A 23,014-nucleotide genomic window follows, 5' to 3' on the forward strand; every position below is an offset into this window, starting at 1 on the left:
TGGTAAAAGGAGATCACATATTATAAATTCAGTTTATTGCTCTGATCTACTGGAATTCAATGAAATGACTGAAATGACTTTTTGTGGGGAGCGGCAAAGCAGCTGCTGACCATTTCCAGTGTCCTCGAAACAAAATATCTGGAAAGGAGTTTCAGATCACTTTGTTATTGCCTTAAATAACCTACAGTATTTATTTTCATATAATGGGTGCATATGAATAAGGCTTCTGCACAATATTATTGTTTGTAAATATTTTTGTCACTAATTTCACTGGTCTTATTCAAATGAGCATAACTGTTGAGTGATTTAAGTTTAGAAATCAGCAAGGCATGTCAAACAATTATTTACATAGCAGCAAACTTTTACATGAAATACCAGGCATATTCCTATTATGCTATATTACCAGGGTATAAATAATCACCTGTTTTACAGGGTGACTCTGGAAAATTCAAGACTAATAAAACCCCAAATTGCCACATAGACAAAGGAACTTCTGGGTGGGTAAGCCATTCAAATAGCAACAAGGCAGACTGTGCTCTGCATTCTTAATTTGATTAAAGTTTTATTTCCTTAGCTAAACTTCAAGCTTCCATGTTTTCACATTTCCACAAATGGCATTAAAACTTTAACTCTCCTACCTAAAAGGAACTTTGCCTACCACACAAATTTTTCCGTTATCTGGCTTTTATTTCAGAGGATTAAAAAGCAATGCACAAGATCAGCAACGATAGTCTTGTTCTCTCCAACCTTAGTGAATCAAGTTCACTGGAGGTGAAGCAGTGGAATTATCAGTACAAGTGGCTGTGTCATCAAAGCTTTCTGAGAGGTAGTGTATGGAAATGCCTAAACAAACAGAAGCGTAAAAGCTGTCTGTATAGAAAAGGGCTCTTCCAAGGCTATTCATTAAAACAATTCCAATTGCAGCTTCATGATGCAGCATTATATTATGTGAGAAATATAAAATCTTGACATTTTTCTAAATGTGAATGGGTTAAAGAACCTCTCCACGCTACAGTGAGCCTGAGAATTTCCAGCAGCTGATGAAGACCAGTTGACCACCTGATACTTTTTCAGCAGGGTGATAAAATTAAAGGATTGCTTTGATTTGCTTGAAGGATTACTTTCTATAGTTAATTGTTTAAAGTGCACAGTCTTACAAAAGGGAAAAATATCAAGAAGGTTAATGTAGAGTGAGCTAATTGCAAGCTGATTACATTGTGCAAAGCGAGAGATATTACTTGTGTTACATACCATCACAAGGACTAGCCTATATTCCACCCTGCTGCTGCAGCAAACAAGCTGATTTGCTAACAAAGTGGTCAGCTCAGGCACTTGCACAGCATCTCGGTAGGTCCACAGGCGACTGCTTCCCATGCAGAGAATCTCAAGCTCCATTTTCCAATCTGATTACACGGCTCCTTATTCCAGCAGCCTTAAACCTTCATGGCAGTTTACCAACATTTTCATCACTTCTTCTTTTACAAAGCAAAAGAACTGATAAGCTCTCAGGTACCCGGGATTTCATAGTTGATGGCTGGCAGGCAGCCAGCTTCCCTCACAGCACAACTGTTTCGTGACACAATGCAAAAAGCACACTGAATTTAACAGATAGCACAAAACTATTAGAATTCCGCAGTACGTACAAGCAAGCAGCATGTTTCTGTCTTTGCAGATGTAGACAGTCCTGTTTAGTCACATTTATAACATGCCTACACCTGAAAAGTTAAAAAAAAAAAAAGGAAGAAAAAAAGAAACACCAGAACAAATGAAGACAGAGTACTGTCACTAAGTCAATTGCACTACAGTGTGTACCCAAGTTACTTCACTGCAGAAGACAGGGAAGTAGAGACAATATCAATAATTTTTTATAAAAAACTAAGAAAAAGGAAAATAAATCTTCACATTACATGAAAGTATTTGACATAAACTGAAATTTTATTTTAACATTGAAACAAATGCAGGAAAAAAAAAAGAAAAAAAGAGACATTATTATCTTTTTTTCAGCATGTTAAATGCTTATATAAAGCATGAAAATAGCCTCAAGTTATACCTTGGTTTACTTGTTCTCTGGCTCAGAAATACCACTTGAATAATGAAACAACAAAAATAAACGTAACATCTCTACAAAATGATGTATCTCATGTACTGTCTAAAAAACTGAGGAGCACAGGAAGAATTATAAATATATATGTCAATTTTTACATACATATATATAAAGAAAATAACAGAATCCAGAATGAGAGTTCTAGAAAGAGACTGTCCTACAAATCTTACAAAATCCAGTTATAAGCAAAAGAGAAGGAAAGTTCCTTATTTTCAGTTAAAGACAACAACATTAATATTAAAACAACAAGTTTTTACTTATTACTCACACTCCCAATGAAATAAACTGGTTATCTATGTATTATATGTACAATGCCCAAAACAGCCTATAACGTGAAGTTAAAAGTGTAGGAAACAATTCCCCCATGTCCCCCCAAGCAAAATGTTTGGTTTTTGGGTTGGGCTTTTTTTTTTTAGATCAAAAGGATCAAACTGGAATCTGAAGGAATATGACCCGCTAAGTATTCTTAGAATTAAAAATGCAATTTTGCATATCATCCTTTTTATCATAAGGGAATGGAGGTGGAAATAGGGAGGGTAAGACAGTGAGTTATGGAGGGAGGGGAAAAAAAAAAGTACAACTAAGCTGGTGCGACGGCTCAGTACACCAGATCACCAGTGCATTGACCCTCTGTATCTCTGAGTCATTAGCTGGAATCCCAGCTCTGCCTCTAGGAGTAGGGATTTGAACTCACACACCGATGTGGTGAGATTTGGGATCTTGAACGTGCCAGACAGAGGGGTCACTCTTCTCGGTGCAGAGAAGGCCAGAGGCCTCCCAGGAGGGCAGGGCGGGATGAGTGACTGTCGCCTGGTGCAGGCACTGGACATGATGCTGACTCAGGCAGGGACATTGACAGGCACCGCTGCTTCTCTCCATCACTCCTGGATGGAGTGGGTTTAGGTCACTGGCGCTGGTAGGTACATGCAAAATTCAGGGGGAAATTATCAACACATCCTTACTTGTCTCTGCGTGTGCACATGTGTATTTGTACATATACATCTCTGTGCACAGCTATACAAATGTTCACATGTATTTATGGAGACATACTGAAACAGGCTAAACTGGCTTCTCTGCAGCCATACGTAATGCTCAGCACTGCCAAAACATTTCTACATCAATTCTACTCCTTAATACAGCTACAATTTTATATATATCCACATACAGAGACTACATATGTATACCCTATACACACGTCATTCACACACATGTAGTGCTGTGTGCAAGTCCCTTTATCTTTAAAATTGCTTGCTAATTTACATGGAAATTTTATCCCTGATAAAATAAAAAGCACATTTTAACTAGTTTCTAATACCATCACATTATTCCCATGAATGATTCCTAGTAAACTATTTATTACAGCTGTAAGAATTGAAAGGGTTTGTTTCTTGCAGATGCAGATTGAGGGGTTGCCTGTTCCCCCCCCACCACTTTTTTTTTTCCCCCTCTATGATTTATTGGGTGGTGAGCAAACCCACTTAAACTATAGTCATCCGTATGAATCACTAATTTTCATGTTTCTAATTAAAATGTAAACAGTGTAATGAAGACATCAAGTTTTTAGGCAAATGTCTCTTCCAGTGCCACTTGGGGTATGGTAATTACTGAAGCAGATCTATGGATGCTCCTGAATCCTCTACAAGTCCAGATTAAAAGCATTACTGCTAAACCTTGCTTTTTACACCAGGGAATTGTGTTCTCTAACCTATTCCCAGTTTGCTTACAGATGCATATCTGTACAAGCCTTTATAACTAGTCATTAAAAAAAAAAATCAAAATAGAAATTTATCACATAAATGGAGCAGTTTGGGAGGTGGGGAGAGAAATGTGATTTCATTTTAAATAAAATTTTATTCCACTTTTTATGATTATACGTAACTAGCACAGTAAAAACTGTGCTGAAAACTTACCGTCTTAGTGCTTCTTCAAGAAAAGAAAAATAGATTAGGCATTACTATGGAATTTTTAAAAAAGCATAAATGATATTTCAAGCCTGTATTAAAATTCTTATTGTCCCAAAATGCTTTTTTCACAGACAATTAATTTAAAAATATATTATTCAGGAAAACATTAATAAAAAAAGAAATGTATTCACTGAGAAAAATGCAAATGGTCATTGCAAATACAAAAGGCTTACTGTGCAACTGAAAATCTTTTGTCATCTTTATTCCAGTCTTTATGTCTATATCTGAAATTTGTCAGAATTTATCCTAAAGCAAATGACCTCTCCTACATATACTGAAGGAATATAAGTCCTCTCCTGCTTACAATTGTTAATTGAGCCTGTCTGCTACAGCATCTCTTTCCTCTCCAAATAAGCCAGGATACTTGCTTTACATATTTACTGCCAAGCACTTGAACAGTCCTCTATTTTATTATAATACTGGGGTTTCTCCCCCTCTTCTGTATTTTTTTTTCCCCTGTACTGCGAGTAAAGCTGCAATCCACAGTGATCTAAAGCCTCTAAAATGCCTAGTACAAGAGGAGGTTTTTCTTACTCCCTTCCTGGGCTCAAAGTCCATATTCTGACTGGTACAGACAATTTTCATATTATTTTTACATAAATGCTAGACAAGCATGTCTGCATTACTAACCTGGATCATGAAGATGAGGGTGCACAGAATGTACGTGTGCATATGTGCCTGTGCAGGTGCATAAACATTTTAGTGGGTGGTCCACCATTTCAGTTCTATTTTACTAGTAAAGTATTGTACACAAACATGTGAATACTTCTCAGCAGAAATATATATGGAAAATTTCAGATGACATCAAATCATAAAGCATCTTGTCTCTCAAATCATAAATGCCTTAGCAGAATAAAACAAAACACTATTTAGGTGTTTCCTTCAAATGTATTGTTCCAGCAAAACTGGATTTAATTAGACAACTAGCATTTTAAAGGCTAGTGCTTTATAACATGGTACTCTTGAAAACAATGTGGGGTTGCAAGTGAAAACACCATTCTCTTTCAGCTCTGTGGTAAAAAACAAAAAAACAAAAAAAAAACTAAAATTACACACATGCTAAACATTTTTTTCTTTTCTTTTTTTTTTATGGATTGAGACAATGGGGAAATCTTATGCCTTTGCCACAGTTCCAAGGCCACACTAATCAGGTGTAATTTTTAATGAACACTGGCTGTTTGGTGCTCATTCAAGGTATTTCATTAGGAGGTTATTCATTTAAAATAAATGTTTCAACCATATCAAGCTGTAACCTTTCTTGAAATGTAAATGAATGGTTTAAATGAGAAGATTAATAAAGAAGGGATGTTCCAATTCCAAGCATGGCATGCTATGTATTTTTAAATTTGTCTATGCCAGATGCTGTCAGTCAGAACAAAAAACTGTCCAAGCAGACAATCTGTGCGTCTGAATGTTGATCATGTTGGAAAGTAAAGGGGGAGGGGGGAGAGAGTGTGTCAAGGATTCATGGTCCTTCATCTTTGCAGTAGAGCAAACACGTCTCTCAGTATAACGACAGACAGCTGCTTCCACTTTCTAATGTGCCCTAACTTAGATCACTGAAAGAATTGTCAGCACTCAGAGAAACACACAAAGATAACACAGCCAGCTGCCATGAAGGGGGAAACAGCACAGCTCAGAAGAAATGGGATTTGTTCCATTTGCATGATGCTGGCTCCCTTGGGCCCCTTTCTTTCAAATCCAAAGCACAAAAGACAACACTTAACATATTTGCTTAAAGATGACAACCTCATGTTGATTTCATTTGGATGTAACAGTGTCAGGATTACAGATATAAGAATATATTATATCTGTAACAGAGACTGACAAATGTATCCATCAGTGAAACTGTCTGATTCATCTGCTTATACAGCCATTTTCCCATCCCAAGGGTGCCATCTAAGTAGTAACTTTAGAAGACTGAAGGTCTAATTTTATTACACCACATTTCAACCTACTAAACAATATTATTTCTAAAATAGATCATTTTTATTGGAAGTCTCCCTGATGAAAAATCCAGTAGACACCGGAGAATTTATGAACTGTATGGGTCCTTTGAACTCAATATACTGCCCATTTTAAGCAACTTTCTTTATACACGATCAAAACCTAAGCTGAAATAACTGAGATTGTGTTAAAAACATAGACGATAATTGTACTTATTTTAATACTGCATCATAGTCTGTCGCTATTTGACTATCTGCTGTTTGGCAGTCTATCACTATTAAGAGTGCTTCTTGTTACAGATCTGCATCAATAGAAGAGTTTCTTCAATAGGAACTCTATGAATCATTATTGTTCTTCAATATACTCTGACCAGCTACGCAATCTAATTTTTGGTTGAGGTTTTCACTGGGCACTCCGAAAGTCACATGAAAGTGGCTGAAAGCTGAACATGCTACACATCGCATTTCAGAATCAGAAAACCAAAATAAAGGGTGCATATTTGCAAAAATCACTTCTGCACTGTTTTATGGACCAGCCTCTTCTATAATTGAATGAAATAATTAGGCAGTGGTTAGACTCCTAGTTTCAAATTCATTACACTGAACTCTCTGATGGCAGAATTATCCCCACCAAAACCCCATCACCACCAAGTGACTCTGCATAATGCTCCCTATGTGAACTGCTTTGTCTAGAGGAACTCGAAACTGCTTGTTGCTATCTGCTGCCACCAAGTACTGCACTGTAATTCACTAGATTGAAGTTGTTTTGTAAAATGGAGTTAACTGCTGTACGTGGAATTTCAGCACAGCAGATGGTTACCAATCATTATTCTCAATTTGTTTAGTTTCAAGCGATGGGCTGGTTTGGAGGAGCAGCGAGGACGACAGGAATGGGGAGAGGAGCAAGGTTAGATGCACTGGCTTGCAATGTAAGTAGTGCTAGACGGCATAGCATTAAAAGGAGAAAGAAAAAAAGTCTCTGAATTGCAGCAAAGGAAAAAAATGTACAATATCAGGTTTTATACACATATATACATATAAGAATAGAATAAGACACTTAAAAGGGAGCATTTACTGATCAATGATTCTCTGTTCAAGTTACCTTACATTTAAAATATTGAAAATGGATTGAAAGTTTCTAAAGGTAAATTGTCTCTATTCACATTTTGTCATTATTCAAGTTTAAATCATGTCCTACTATAAGTGGTTCAGTTGTTGAACTGGAAATGGAAAAGGAACCATTTATGGACTAGTGCACATGAACAGAATTAAGCTGTAAATATCTGGGCAGGGCCATTATTGTAGTCAGAAACATCTGGGGCTAAAGCCCAGGCTAGGCCCCACTCCTTCTGTGTTCAGGTAATTGCTGAGACAATTTATAACTTACATTTCTATTAAAAATGGTTTAAAGAGAAATTTGGAGCCTGAATTCTAAAATGAAGATGGATCTGCTTTTGCTTTCATTTGTTCAGGAGGGGAAAAATATAATATCTTTTGCCATTTTTCTCCCCTCTCCTACATTTAAGAAATACAATGTTTCACCACAAGGACATAATTCCCATTTTTTCCAAATTCAGACCAAAACCATGACACATACCCTTCCAGCAACAAAAATTGGAGACCATTCACTCAGCTTACATTTGAGTTGCTCAGTGCTTTAATACTTCCCATCAAAATTATTATTTTCCCCATATTACTACTTAAAAAAAACCAAACTGACTATAAACTGTATTGATACATTCACGGCATATACACTTGTCCCTGTTATTTTGAGCTGCCTGAGACCTAGCTAGCTCTGCCTGCCACCATGATGCCACACATGATGGCCCTCCAGTGAGGGGACTTCAGGCACTATGCCCTTCAAAGGGATGTTTCCGGCTCCAGGACTTGCTTTCCCCCACTCACTTTAAAACAGCCTGATTTTTCTGGCTTTCAGAACAAGCCATAAAAGCCACCCATTTGTCAGGGTGGAAAACAAAGGTGGAACATACTGGGGTTTGGAGGATAACAATAAGGGATATGCTTGTATGATGCCACCCTTTACTGGCAGTTCGGGAAAAAGGTTACTCTCTCTCAAGCAGAAAAGCAGGGACAGTCTCTCACTACAAACAACTCTATGATCAACAAACTTGGTTATTTAATACTGACCACATATCCTAACTATATATCCAACCCTTTTCCATGACAGCTAAAGCTGAATACCCCTAACCCTGCAGAGATTAGGTTTGTAAAGGGGTTAACCATGCTGCCCTCCAGGTGTTAGACATCCCTTTTTATTGAGGTTTCTGTTTGTTGGGCAGTTTACAGCACAGCTCCAACACACAACACCGAATGAAGGAACAAGTTTGCAACCTGGGTGTATGCCAAGGTTGAAGTGACACACTAGTGACTGTCTCAGCCCCTTGGGGAAAAAGTGGATTAGATGAATCACAAAACAATGTCACCATTATTTCTGCAGCAAATTAACTATCTGTTAGCCACAGGTGATCAAGACAAAAAGTATGGCCTAGCACTTTCAGGGAAGTCCCCATCCCTACATCTCCATGAACTGTAACTACCCTTAAAGCAACAAAGATATTCTGACATTTTGAAACAATGGAAAACTTTGCATATGGCATTGCATCAATCTAAGAACATAGTAAATAAATCTTGCAAACTGTTCATAGCTTATTGTCAACCTTCCCCAACAAAACTTGGTCTAGTATCACCATAAAGAAGATACCATACACTTCCTATACCAAAAGCTTTTCAATTTTTTTTTTAATTATTTTTAAAGAACTGGTTGGAAAACTAAGTGGGAATTGAGCATAGATCTCCCAGTTATATGTCAGGTGACCTACAAAATAAACAAAACTAATCCCCTTAGCTTTTGCTGGATTCTCTTTCAATTTTTCTTTATGTTGTACAGAAACATAGAAACTCAACAATACAGTTCAGCTTCATGGCTCAGGACTGAACATGTAGCTAAAATGCTGAATTCATGAAATTAACAAGCAGAGTCTGCCCAGAGTAACAGGCCTATCTGTTACTACAGGGAGGACTTACAGAAGTCATCAGCAGGAGACACTTTTTCTCCTATTTCAATTCAAACTGGAAAAATAAGATTTAAAAATGCTCAAGCAGAAAGTGCCCAAGTTGAACCAGTATATTTTTAGGAAAACTTGTGTACTTGGTTAATGACACTGTGAGACAAAATTTTCTTAAATATATCTTTTTACTTAACCATACTCATGTTCTTAGAACAAAATTAAACTATTGCAACACAAGTAGAATTCTCTCTGTAGGTATTAAAACTTTCTGCAGCTGGCTGTGCAGGTGAGGTCTGGCAGACGAGGCTGCTGTCGTGCCCTCTAGAGGCTGGATGTCTGGCCAAAGAGCTGTTCAGCAGCTACTGAAGTACAGAGTAAGCTACCAGAACTAGATCTGTAAGCAGTGCTTACACTTTTTTTTTTTTTTTTAAGCTTATTTTATGTACTCCAAGACACTGTAAGTATTAATGCAGAAAAACAAACCTCTAAAGGATTCCTGTCAAGTATAAATACATGCATAAACACAAGATATAATTGAAAAAGGCTTTGCTTAATGAGCTCATGGGTGCTTTGGCACAGTGCATAAAATGCGGATTTGCAATTTTAAGACGATATATCAATTCTCACAGTTGGGCTTTGGAATCAAAATAAAAAATAAATTCAGTTCAGCATCAGTTCACATTCAGGTTACTCTTACTCTAACATACAGCCACACCCTACAAATAACAACGATAAATTTTCTTACCACCCACCTGTGTGCTCATAAAGTGTGGATGTTTTTAAAGGCAAAAACATCTCAGGGTAAAACCAGGGTCAAATTTTGCATTGGCTGTAAGTAAAAAGCTCTAATATAGCTAGTCAATCATACACTAGTTGAAATACAGCCCACAGAGCACTTAATAGCTCAGCCCAAAAAGCATATCACCAAGTGGAATTTGGCGCACTAATGCAAATGGATGGATTTTTTTTTCTTAACTAGTACATGATTTTTATCCTTATTATCTTGCTACTGACAGCAAGTAAGTCTTATTACAGCTAACCAGGAAACGAACTTGCTTGCCTGAAATCCAGCATTGAACTACCCATGACACTTCAGAAACTGTACACTAGTAAATTATCTTACCACATAAAAAAATTCATCCTGAAAGTACTTATCCAGTAAGAAACATGGATATACAAAGTTTCACTTCTTTCAGTGCCTTTTTACCACATAATGAAGATATTAATAGCTATCCAGTCACAGCCTTTTGCTTAAAATATATACAAAATACCCCAATTTGATACTGCCTGGTATATATAGTAGAAGGAAACACCACAAGGAAAACAGTGATTTTCACCTCCAGAAGGATAGTTCAAAGATAAATTAATATCATTAATGAAAACCTCGTTATTGCAACTACGCAATACTTTTGTGCCTATTCATACTTAATTTTCTTGTCAAAATCACATTATACAGCATATAATTGGTTCTGATTGGGGGTAAGGGGAGAACCAGTCGTTAAGTATAACTAAAATGACCAGTTTTCCAGTGCAGTTGTCTTCTAATTAAATCTAAGTGTGGAGCTCAGCCATTGAGATATGCTATAATGATTTGCTTGGAAGTATTTTTCCCTGTTGTTTTTTCCTCTCTGCTTACCAGAATACCACACATACAGAAAAATTCCCCACCAAACCAAACATGCTTCTGGCAGATGCCATGCCAAGGCATGTATTACTCACCATCCTTCCGCCCACATTTGGGAATGCAGCTCATCTTTTTTTTTAACTCTTCCCACTAACTGAAAGCTCAGAACTGCACCCCAATTGCTATCCCAAAAAGATAAGCTTCTTAATGACAGACTGCCATTTTATTAGCAGCAAATTAAATACAGTTGTAGTACTCAAAATTCCATCAAGCTACAGTGATTCCCCTGTTTACTGGTAGCTGTAAAGGATTACACCCAAACCCAGTTCTGCTCCAGAAGAGCTTCGAGCTAAACATCCAACAATGCCAGTACTGTACCCACAAGCAAATATCCAGAGAGTCTGGCACCCCAGGAGCATATTAAGTGATCACAAGTTTTTCCTCAGTTTATGGTTAGTATTTTCTATAAGATCAGTCTTAGAGAAGAAATAACTTTTTATATCAAAGTCTCTTATCTTTACAATGAAAGACTGCAGGTCACCTGGTAGAGGACACAACAGATATTAAAGTGATTATAGAATTATAGATAGAATTACACGTGTGTTGGTAGAGATGTCAGTAAGACCATGCAGAATGGCACTTTTCTGTGTTTCAGAAGTGAGGTATTTCTACGTTTACTATATTTCAAATACAAAAGAGTTTCACAGTGACAGGGTAAGACACAGGCTGGGAACCAGAGCCAGGGAGAAGTGAAGAGAGGGGCTGGGGGACATGGGTAGGTATAGAGAGGGAGCATGGAACAGCTTTGAAAAGCCAGTAAGGAGAGCTTCTATTTCTCTGCAATGGATTTATATCAGCCAAGCTTAAATAATGCTATTGCAAATTAAGGCCCAGGGGAATTTGGACTGTACAAGCAAGCTTTTGTTCACCAAACCCCAAAAGGTATGTGGGAGATTTGGGGGTTTGTTTCCATTTAAATGGCATACGTATTTCTAAACCATAAGTTAAACTATTTTGCTCTGTCTATTGTACAGCCTTGTTGATCCAGTACCTGTTAGGAAAAATATTTTTTTAGCTAATATAGTGACACTCTTTAAATTAACAATTATCTATTACTGTAGTTAGCACTCTCATTTACTTCCCTTCAGAACTTTTGAACAGGGAAGAAAGCAACAAATCTAATGTACAAACAAATGTGTAACAAATCTTCACTGGGGGAGGAAAAAATAAAGAGATGGAGGAGTGGAGGGAAGAAACGGAAAGAAAGAAGAACAGGGGTAGAAGTCATTTAAAGGAATGCATGCTTTCCGGTGTAAACACAGAAGCCAATTAGCAAGTTGCAGTTTTAAAACATACTCTGTTATGAGAAAGCAAAATAGAAATCTGTACTGGAAAAAAAATAAATCTTCTGGAGACTTTAAAGCAGGCGGAAAAAACACAAGCACATACAGACGCCTCTACTCCCCCTTCCCCGCACACATGCACAGATACAAAATTGGGTTAGTCCTCTGTAAATAGGATTAGCTCCTGTAAATATATCTCAGGATTTTAGGTGTACTTTTTCACACTGTAAAATTTCTATACAAAACCAGTTTAATCTAACTCCCTCTGATTATTATTAGAAACTCATTATTTGAGGACATCTATCTTTACAGTAACTATGGACCATTGAGGAGCACAATGCCCATAATTGTTTAAAAAAGCCGGGGGGGGGGGGGGGGGAGGGGGAAGGAAAAATAGGATCAGGAAGAGGGAGAAGGTAACTAAGGGAGAAAGGGAGATTTTGCATTAGAACAGCATCATTTACTCTGCATTTTGCTCCTTGGAATATTTACACAGTAACAAACTGAGTTTAAAGTTTCTTTCATCCAAAATCACAATTAGTCATTTGTTATACCTTTACATAACACATGTAGTTTTTGTCCTGATGAATTTAAAATGTGCTCTTACAACCACCAGGAAAAATCAAAAGCTCTATGTACTCTATCACAGAGCATTAATTCCTCAAGAGGGAGATTGTAACATTTAAGAAGTACAAATAAAGCTAATGCCTACCATTTTCTGAGGAAATTCCTTATAAGACACATCACCTGGCTTCTAAGATTTGATGCACACCTGCATATCCAAAGTCCATACAAACCGAAGGGACTGAGCACGTCTGATAACTGAGCACCCAAAAGTGGAAGCCTGAATTGCACTTGCAGAGATGCAATACTACTTGTGATGTTATCTCAGCCACTCAGAGCCTTCAAGCTTAAACTGTAGCTGTTGTAGCAGCTCTGAAACAGAAAGGCACAGTAACTTTAGCCAAAACCGACTTGCCTGTCATGAATGAAAGCAACGACTTCTACTATCTCTAAACAGCTGACATCTTAGGGGGGTGGTGAAAGTAGTGTGCTTGCTAATTACTCAATAACAAAGCATCTTTCCTTAATTAGTCGTGGAAATTATTACTCCAAATGAATACTAGTGTCAGTTTGCTTGTTATTCTGTACCATATGTATAATCTGCTCAGTGATGGAAGAAATATCACATTATAACTGTTTGAATATTTCTAACTAGTGAAAACTTTAAAAATGTCATTCATTAAGGCCCTTGTTATTCAATTTCTGTAAGCACATCATAAAACATATTTTAACTATAGCTAGCCTTAAAAAAATAATTTAAAAAAAACAAGCTTGAAATAAAGACTTCTTAAACTTAACTGTGTCTCAACAAAGATATTCCCTGCATATTAAGGTGTGCCTCTGATATGACCATGACAGTGACGGATGCTAGGGGCCAAATAACAAGAAGTGCTTCATACCCCTCATTACGTAGGATTTACCGACTTTCAGCTTCAGATCTCTACAAATGCTAACATTAGTCTGAATAATAAATTAAATTTCTCTATGGGACTACGATGGTATCAGCTAAATTGATGTTAACTCTAAAGTTTTTTAACTGAAAGTGGAAAAATATACCAGTGTTGTAGCATAAAGGATGCCTACACATGTGTATGAAATGAAATGAATGAAAGTCAAACAAAAAAATTAAAATCAATGATTAAAAAAGCTTAATTGCTGCATGAACAGTTTCTAAAATATATTTGGTTTAGCTTTTATAGACGGCAAAGTGTAAGAAAGAATTATTAGAAATTCTATAAAGAAATGAAGAATTATTGTCATAGATAAGTAGTTAATACAAAGCTGCATATCCAACAGAAGTAAACACAAAACCACTTAATTTTGTAAATTAAATGTTCAGCTGAAGAATTAGCAAATTTACAGTCTCCTTCCATATAAAAAAAATCTGAACCTTGCTAGTTTAAATCTAGCAACTTTCTGACTGAATGGGGATATCCAGCTCACAAATTATCACAAGTCACTTAAAGTTTGTTATTTTTCATAAATTAAAAAAAAACAACTCAAAGCCTCAAAACCTATTTAAAATTTGAATTTCTTTAATCACATAGATGATTTATCAATTAAGTTCAAAGATCTTCATCAAACTCCACATGCATTTTAAATAACTTTATATAGTGCAAGAAAGGATTTATAAAATCATATTGTCCAAGCTGAATTGTCTAACATCAAAATTGCACTATTTTGTTAGAGCTTCAAGAGGAAACAGATTATATTCATATACCAAGAATATATTTCTACAATACTGCATATAGTGATGCGTTTCACAAATGCCAACAACAAGGGACTGAAAATAGGATCAATTCTTTTCCTTCTCAGAAACAATCTTGTAAGCATCTGAGTTCCCAAAGACATAAAAGAATAGTTACTTTTCTGAGATCTTTTGATATCTCTCTTCATGGTGGAGCTATCCATGAGTGATAGGAAATATCTCTTTTGAAAGTAAATGGTGCACCTTCAAGTGTGCTCAGATACATCTTTGCTGTTCCTTTGTATGTTTCTCAAGTTTTACTTGAAAAGGATGCTTGATTTTTTTTTTAAATTTGGTTTAGGTATCACAATGGGATACCTTATAACAGTCAGTGCTTGCAAACCTTATTCTTCCAGCATAGAATCTAGCTGTTTCTTTCTCTGTGTCAACACAGGAGGCTGAAGTAATCAGATAGGTCTAAAGAAGACAGAGGACTTTAACCTCCACTTTCTCAGAATCTGTGATGAGTAAGTTCATACTTTCAACATGACCACACGGAGCTGCAAGGTACATAAATAGCTGCTTTTCATCTAAAAGCACCGCTATCACAGAAGTCTGTATAGCAAGGCTATTAATTCATAATATTTTGAATGTCAATATTGATACTATTGCCAGGGATTAGTAATTTCTGCATATATCTTTACTATTCCCACCCATTCTCTCCCTCGGCTGTCACTCAGTAATACAAAGTAATTGTGCCTCTTCCTCTCACCATGTCTCCAGAAGAAACATATACACAGTAACATCTGTTGTACTGTCTAGGAATGTCTTTGCAGCATATAGTACTCATAGTTTTATTAAGCGATAATTCAAGCTCACTGTATAAATGCTTTTTTATTAATGACTTGCTTGTATGTCAGAATGGAGGAGACAGAAGGGGGAAAACCTCTCAGAGGAAAATAGAGATGTTATTTCCAATATATTAAAAGGCAAACAGCAGTTGTTCTAAAACAGACAGAAAAAAAAAAAACAAACCAAAAAAAAAAACAAACACCACACCAAAACCAGCAAACAAACCTTGAATGAGAGTATGAAGATACACTGCTGCTTGCAAACCCTTATAACCCACCAGATCCAACCCCTTCTCCCATCCCCTCTCAATATTTATTTTCGAATTCCATTCAAATTAGCAGGAGTTATGCAAACATGCATTGTGTCCCTCAAGTATTTTATCACACTGAAGACAAGAAACAAAAAGCTTAATTATGACCCATACCAGAGAGTCATTCATTCAGACCCTGCTTAATTAGATGTGAGACAGCTATCTAAGATCATGAAGTTTGGCTATAGTATGCTCTTACTGCAAGAGTATTAATGCAAATAAGATACAGATTACTGAAACCAATTTATCATCACCAATCTATAACCAGCTTGACACACGCACACATTCAAAAATATCACACAAAATAAATTGTGGCATACATCTTCATGCACTAAGCAAGTGCTATACAGAAAATTAACCATATGCTTTAACAAAGAGTACATGACACATTAAAAGTAGAATATGAAAGGGTTAAAAGAAATAACAAAAAGTCCAAGCACTACATGATTTCAAGGAACCTGGAGCAAAAATGGACTTGCATCATCGAAGTTTGCTATTGCATCAAAATGATTTCAGCATTTTTGTCCACATCATTCTCAGGATACTTGAAATTTAACAATATATTAGCAGTAGCTGTACTGTACTTTTAAAAGAACTGAGAAAATAGTTTCTCTGTAGCAGTTAAATAATATGACTGGTAATTGCTACTTCAGTGTTTCATGGCACATCAGACTACATACTTAATGGGCTATTATAAAAATAATAAAAAAAATCATGCAGTGACATGACAGTCATCTGTAGTTGTATTACTTTTAATTATAGCCGAGACACATGAAACTTTCTTCATATAGAGAAAAACTGTTTAAAGAACAAAGTTTTACTCCATTATTTAAATATAATAACATGACTGTTCTTTCTATTGTACAAATACAATAGCCATTGTAAGAAGAAGTGTTGCTTATATGATTAAACAGATAGTTCAGTATTATGATATGTTTGACAGGTACCATTAATAGCACTATAGGAACAGACATACAATATTGTTACCACCATACTGTGTGTGCCGATATCTCATGGCAATACAACTCAGCAAATGGGAAGCACAGGCTCTGCATTTTCATCCCTGCAGACAATCTCGTATGCTCTTAATGAGGGTGCTTTCTGTAGATTATACTTTCTAGCATTTTTCCCATTCTCAGACTGACTTGTGAAAGCCCAATCTCTTACCTCAGTTCCTCAAGACTTTGGTAACCAAGATTGACCAACTATTTCTCTTTCCGTTTTACCCTCACTTGTTACACAGCAAGACCAACATCAACAGGTATTCAGAAGCAATAGCAGTGAAGTCCACTTGTATTTAGTATGTTATTGCAAATACAAGTTATTTTCTAAGAAACTTAATACATATACACTCATTTTCCTTAACATGCTGATCAGGGGGGTGGCAGGTATGATTATTAAAGTACTGAAAGCCTTAGATTTCCTTTGACCTCCATTACAGTCTAGGACTCTGTGCTACTTGAAGGATAAGATTGTATTTGTCAAACCTATGGTAACATATTGCAAGTGGATTTTCTTGGTTCTTCTGATTAGCTATCATCCTATAAAGGAATAGCTTCACTAAGGGAAATGCATATGTTGTTTTCAGATTCAGGTATATATTTTTTTTTCTTTTTTCTCCCCCTTGCCTCCCCCCCCCCCTTTTTTTTTAAGAAAAAACAAAATTTGAATGATCTTCAGGAATTTTCTTTATGCTCACATTTCTCACACACTCTATAAAAATATCATTGACACAGGGTGAAAAGGTCGCGTGCCTCACAGAAATGGAGGCAAGTACTCCAGTAAGGTTTTTCACCTGGAAGATAATCACTGTAAACTAATTCTGTGTATTGAAATTTTATTGTTATTACAGCAACAATCACAAGCAAAAAAAAAAAAAAGCACACACACACAAAAAGAAAAAAAGCAACAACCGAACGTAAAAAAACCCTCAGGCCTTTTCCCAGCCAAGAGTTCCCTGAAGTGATCTTTCCTGTAAGGAAGATAAGTTTTCACTTAGAGGATAGCATCTCTAGCAGCAAGAGTTTAATACTCAGCAACAATATCAGGGATATGCAATCCTGAATTTACAGCTCTTCAAATTACTTTTATAGCTATACCATTCATTTTGGATCAGGTGCTTATCTAAAATTCCATATATTTTGGTAGCCATAATACCCGATTTAAAATAGCTTCCAATAAGCCAAAGAATGGTACTAAACAAACAAACAAACAAAAAAAACAACAAAAAAAAACCAAAACCCTACAAAACAAACAAGCAAACAAAATGCCACAGTGGGCCAGATACTGGGAGCTATAAGTTACTATAGCTCTTTAAAGCTAAACTGTTTTATACCAGCTAAGGATTGGGACCAACATGCACAATTCCACTTCAAAGTTGATTTTTTTTCCACCTGCATAATGCTTTGCCTTTCATTTGCTCTGTTAAGAACACATGAGAATTACTAATTAGTTTATCCCAAATTCTTTTAAGAGTTACTTTTATCCCTTTTCTTATCAATGACTCAGGAGGAAAAAAGTGCTGATTGACCAATTAATCAAGCTTTATTGACATACAGTTTTCCTCAATACTTCAGAAATGTCTGCAGAAGAATTTCTTCCAATCACAAGATCAATGAATCAATGTAAAACCCCAGTAATTAAATTTATCAACTTGGTATCAATACATCTGGCACTTTATGAAAGTATTACGTGAAGTTTGTTCTCTTAAGGGATATATTGATTGAGGGCAAAGAGCCAAATATTTCTATTATTAGATCTGGGAATGGTAGATCAAAACTCAGTCTGCTACAAACAACATACAAATGCTTCATATACACAGATCTCATGCTGATTCTGTACCATTAAACCCACTCCTAACAAGCAGATAAGCCTATTAATTGATGATTAAGACTACAGGAAGATCAGTCATTACATTCAATGCTTCTTGTTTACGTTCATTGAACAAATGTATTGACAGGAACTATACAGTCATTTTCCTCTAGGAAATACATTTTAAAAAGGATGAGAACCACTAAACAAAAGCAGATTACAAACCTTCTTCTTGAAATATAGATTTAATTAATTAATTAAATTTTGAAACTAAAGCTTTGCCCTCTGAAAGAGATTATCAAATCTTTCTCCATCATATACTGTAGTTATTAATTGAAAGGTGAACAATAAAGCCTACAGATGACACAGCTGATAAGAGCCATATTAAAAACCAAAACAAGGAAATCAAAATACCATCCAAGTGCTTCACAGTTTAATTTTTAAAGAGCTAGTACACAAACTATTCTGGAATATATTTTAGCTGCTTTCCCTTACTACATATGCTTAAACAAGTAAGGCACAAAAGTTCATGAAGTACAGTTTTATCAGTTATAAGCAAAAGAGTAATATATCAGGGAAAAAAAACAAAACAAAACAAAACAACAAACCCAGCCCCTAAGAATTTTTGGTTCTGCTTAAATAAAAATGTCCTAGAGAACAGCTAAAGACATAAGATAGTCATTTGTTCCCCATGAGCTGTATGATGAAGATACCAATAACAATACAATCTTCATATCTTTAAAATATTGCTAGAATAAGAGAAGCAGACATCCCTGTGCTTTCACAGATGTTGCAATAAATAAAAACGATCTGATCATGCACTGAAGGTATCTTATTATGAAGCGGGAGAAAAAAAAAACAACAAAAAACCCAAACCCACCAATTCGTGTAGGAGTCACATCCTGTTACAAAAATCAAACAACAATGAGCCTTTATGACCATGCTATGATTCCTTCATTTCAAACATGATTAATTAGCAAGTATAACACTCACCAAAACTCCCACCACGCTGCTGTTGCCTATTTGCAAATGGGTCTCTATCAAGTATCCATAAGCAGTATTAGTCTCATTTATGACACTGAAGAAAGCATTCTGCTTTAAGGAAGATTTCATTCATACCTTAGCCAAAAAGAAGAGAAAACAAAAGAGAAACCCAACGACAAACAAACACCAAAGCCCTCCTTAATCAAAAGGATTCCTTGATAATCCAAACACAAACTTCATGCAAAATTACAAACTTTTTAGAAAAGTTGCTAAACATTTCAAAGGGTTGAAAATAAGTAGAGGTAAAAGATCAGTTTAGATTTTGTTTTGGTCTTAGTCGGGTTTTTTTGTTTTGGTTGTCTTTGTTTTTTTTTCTTGAAACCTCAACTTTATACTCAGTTTTATATGTACTGAGAATGGAAGGGTGTTTCATATGTCAAAAATGAAAACAAAAAGAGGATGAGAAGGGAAAGACACACTTAACAGGACTCTTGACATGTTTTAAGCTGTGCAAAAGATACCTTCAAATGTACCTTACTTGCAATAAACATTACTTTAGCAGTAAAAGAAACTTTGCTTCACAGGGAGAAGAGGTGGAAATTAAGATTACAAATACAGAAAAAGAAACAAGACTGAGACAAGAAAAAAAAATACTGAAAATGCCTTCTCAAGCTGAACTCTATAAATATCAACACAAAAATATCGGAAAAAGGTTCCATTTGGAATCAACAGATGTATTCCTAAGCAAGAAAATATCCCCGATGGAATAATACACAAGCATACAGAGAAGATCTTTAGAAGTATGAAAACATATACATGTGTGGTAAAGCTAAAGTTTCATCATGAAAATAAAGATTAGGCAGAAGATCCGATACCTCCTTGGTTTACCAGCTCTGTATCACAGATACTTGATGATTTCGTCACGCCCAGAACAGAGTCATTTTTAAGTGCAAATCGGTCCTATTCTCCAGCTTTTTCAATTTTATAAATTTGGGATCAAAAACATCAAAGCAGCTTCCACTTCGGACCTAACTTTTAGAGGATCAATGTGACAAGTCACTGCTTGATAGATGTTTCTCTTGATAAACGACTTGTTCAAAAGAGACATTGTAGCTTTCATTTCCTGACCACAACACACTTTTAATTTGCAACAGCAGAGCTGCTCGAGTGTGACTAGTTTCCACTTTCCAGCCTTTCAGGATTGTGGCACTGTCAGGCCACATACACAGGCAAAACAAAAACTCAGAAAGAGATGCATTCGCAACAAGAATTGCAGCGAAACTTTTCCTCAGACAGGAACCTGATTGCATTTGATTTCTCCTAACAGTGGGCAACACTAGGATTCTAAACCCCCCTCCCAACCACCTCCAATCCCTAACATTTTCAGGAAGAAGGGTAAGAGAGAAGAAATCATATTTGGAAATATATACTTAAGTGCCATAGACTATATATAGCTGCCTAATAGTATCATGTTTATTATACATATATATATTACTGCTACTGTAATTATTATTATTATCTGGGAATCGCATTTAACAGTCCAAACCATCCACACCATCCAATTTCAGCTCTCGGCATACTGTCCGATTCCCGATTTAAAATTTATAAATGTAATATCCTCCTCATCACAAGCAGCAGTCCAATCTGCTCTGAATATATATTACAGCTTTAACATCACAGAGGGAAATCTCCCATCTGGCAATCACATTTGCTCCAACAGCTCTAGGAAAGAAAAAAAAAAAAAGAAAAAAAAAAGGAAAAAAAAAATGTTCCGCTCTCACTCGCTCGCTCTCCTCCTTAAAACATTTCTCAGGGCAAATTATGTGCATCTAAAATAAACAGTCGCCTTATTGATCGCTTCAAAGTCAACAAGTTCTAAATGCAAAATGTAATCAGATCGTTCTCATCATATAGCACCCAGGATATGTTTAGCAATATAGTCACCTACAGCACCAGAATAGGAGTGTACATTGTGCAACTGCTCTCTCAATTTCTTTCTTGCATTCAGATATGTTATTACGAGAGATCATCAGCCACACACACCAGACCTCCCCCTTATCCCAAACACACACAAACACACACACACAAACATGGTCCCTCTCTCTCCTAAGGCTGCTCTCCATCCTTATTTGTTGCTACCACATGCAATTAAAAGTGAACATACCCCCTTTTTGGTTGCACAAAACAGACTAATGGTCACTTCTGTTATTAGTTCCTTGGCCTTAATTGCATACCTAGAGGTGCATCTACTGCACCACAAGGAGATCTATCGAAATTCCCCATGCTCCATTTTATCTGACTTTTTTTGGAGGAGGGGGTGGTGTGGGGGGCTGGAGAGTGACTGCTAAAATGAAGCCACTTTCAGCACCTGATTATTTCTTTCTGTTACACATTGAGAACAGAGCAGTAGGAACCAGACACTTGTAAACTGAGCATAAAACTTTACTTATTAAACAGTAGTAAACATTCGGCCACAACAGCAATTTTGTTTGTTTACATGCAAAACATTCCCTCACCCATCAGTTAAAACCTCTAGCAGATTATTACGCTGAAAGTACGAGAGGGAAAAGCAGCTGGAGTTGAAACAAATACTTAAAAATTATTATTTTGCAAAAGGAAAAGATGCATTTTAGGCATGTATGTACGAGTACATTGATATGTAGATGTATATATTCATTGCTACGCATTTTCGCTTTCTCCAGTCACCGTGTTTTACTAATTTACATACCATTGGAGTTCAGTGGTGTATATAGTGCACAGCTAGTAACATGCAACTTTAGGTTTCACAACTGAGATCAATACAATGGACATAACTAATGCTACAACTGAAGCAGAAATGATAAACAAATGATAGCAAGAGAAAAAAAATGCTTATATATAGACAAGTGAAAATATACTATTAAACATTAGATATTTATTACAAAATATTTGCATGCAGAGTCGTCGGTGCATTATCATGCTATTTAAATTTGTCTTTGCTATTTAGATGCAAAGGAAGTAGATCCCAAAACGGACATACCATAAACACTGGTGCTACTGATCATTTCTTGCTGGCAGCACAAAAAGCTGAATTGGATTTTTCACAAGCAGGAATTCCAAAGGTTGCTTTTCATTAAAGCCACTTTTCCTCTCAGCTATCAAATGTCACTGCCTTGAAACGTGGGCCCTTTCGTCAGGTATTCATTTAACCTACATGCATATAATTAAGTGGGAAAGCAACATCAACAAAAAGGGGATCTCAGATCACAAGAGAAGAAAGAAAGGGGGAAAAAAAAAAAAAAGCACATGACCAGGAATGCAAGTCCATGTCAATTTCACTCACTCCCATTGAAACTAACAAGAGCTCCAGGGAGGATAGTAATAGGATCAGTGGATTGTATATACCATTAAATTATACATCTTTCTCTCCCTTCCGAGCCAACAATACGCCCACCACGCTGTACCCCCTCCAAGATGATGGGCTTACATTTTACTGCAACAGCTTTTCTGACATATCTGTGCCCCCCCCCCCCCCCCCCCCCCCCCCCCCCCCCGCCAAGGCACGGCAATTTAAACCTAACTTTTGTTTTGCGAGATTCTTATTTGCACTTATTTGCTCAGAAGTTAGTTTCCTCAAAGTCCAGCCCCGCGTTACCTGCAGTTTATTATTTTCAATGCAACTTAAAAATAAATCCAATTAGAAGGAGGAGGAGGTGGGGAGGGAGCTGGCAATCGCGAACTCTTAATCTGCCTACTATTGTTGGCAATGATCAAGGAGGAAAAACCATGCACTGCGATTGTATATCTGTACTTTCCA

The 23,014-nt window shown here is 36.4% G+C and overlaps 1 protein-coding gene across 5 annotated transcripts in view; it reads right to left on the minus strand.

The window, feature by feature from the left end:
- FIGN (fidgetin, microtubule severing factor) overlaps positions 1-23,014 on the minus strand; it is a 100,554-nt gene that overhangs the window by 76,955 nt on the left and 585 nt on the right. For 2 of the 5 annotated variants that reach the window (XR_008974124.1, XM_057423699.1), the window contains exon 2: positions 22,238-22,407. The exons of 1 other annotated variant lie outside the window; for it this stretch is intronic. Coding sequence is in view for 1 of the 4 variants with exons in the window: in XM_057423699.1 (XP_057279682.1) it covers positions 22,238-22,262 (25 nt within the window). In the remaining 3 variants the exon portion in view is untranslated. Of the gene's footprint in view, positions 1-12,722; positions 12,947-18,857; positions 19,313-22,237; positions 22,408-23,014 lie in introns of those variants that run through there. 2 more of the 5 variants (XM_057423700.1, XR_008974125.1) reach the window with 2 other exon arrangements.

The sequence above is a fragment of the Pezoporus wallicus genome, unplaced genomic scaffold, assembly GCF_028554395.1.
Source record: "Pezoporus wallicus isolate ANWC-B61680 ecotype Strahan unplaced genomic scaffold, APGP_CSIRO_Pwel_v1 contig_1181, whole genome shotgun sequence".
Lineage (NCBI taxonomy): Eukaryota > Metazoa > Chordata > Aves > Psittaciformes > Psittacidae > Pezoporus > Pezoporus wallicus.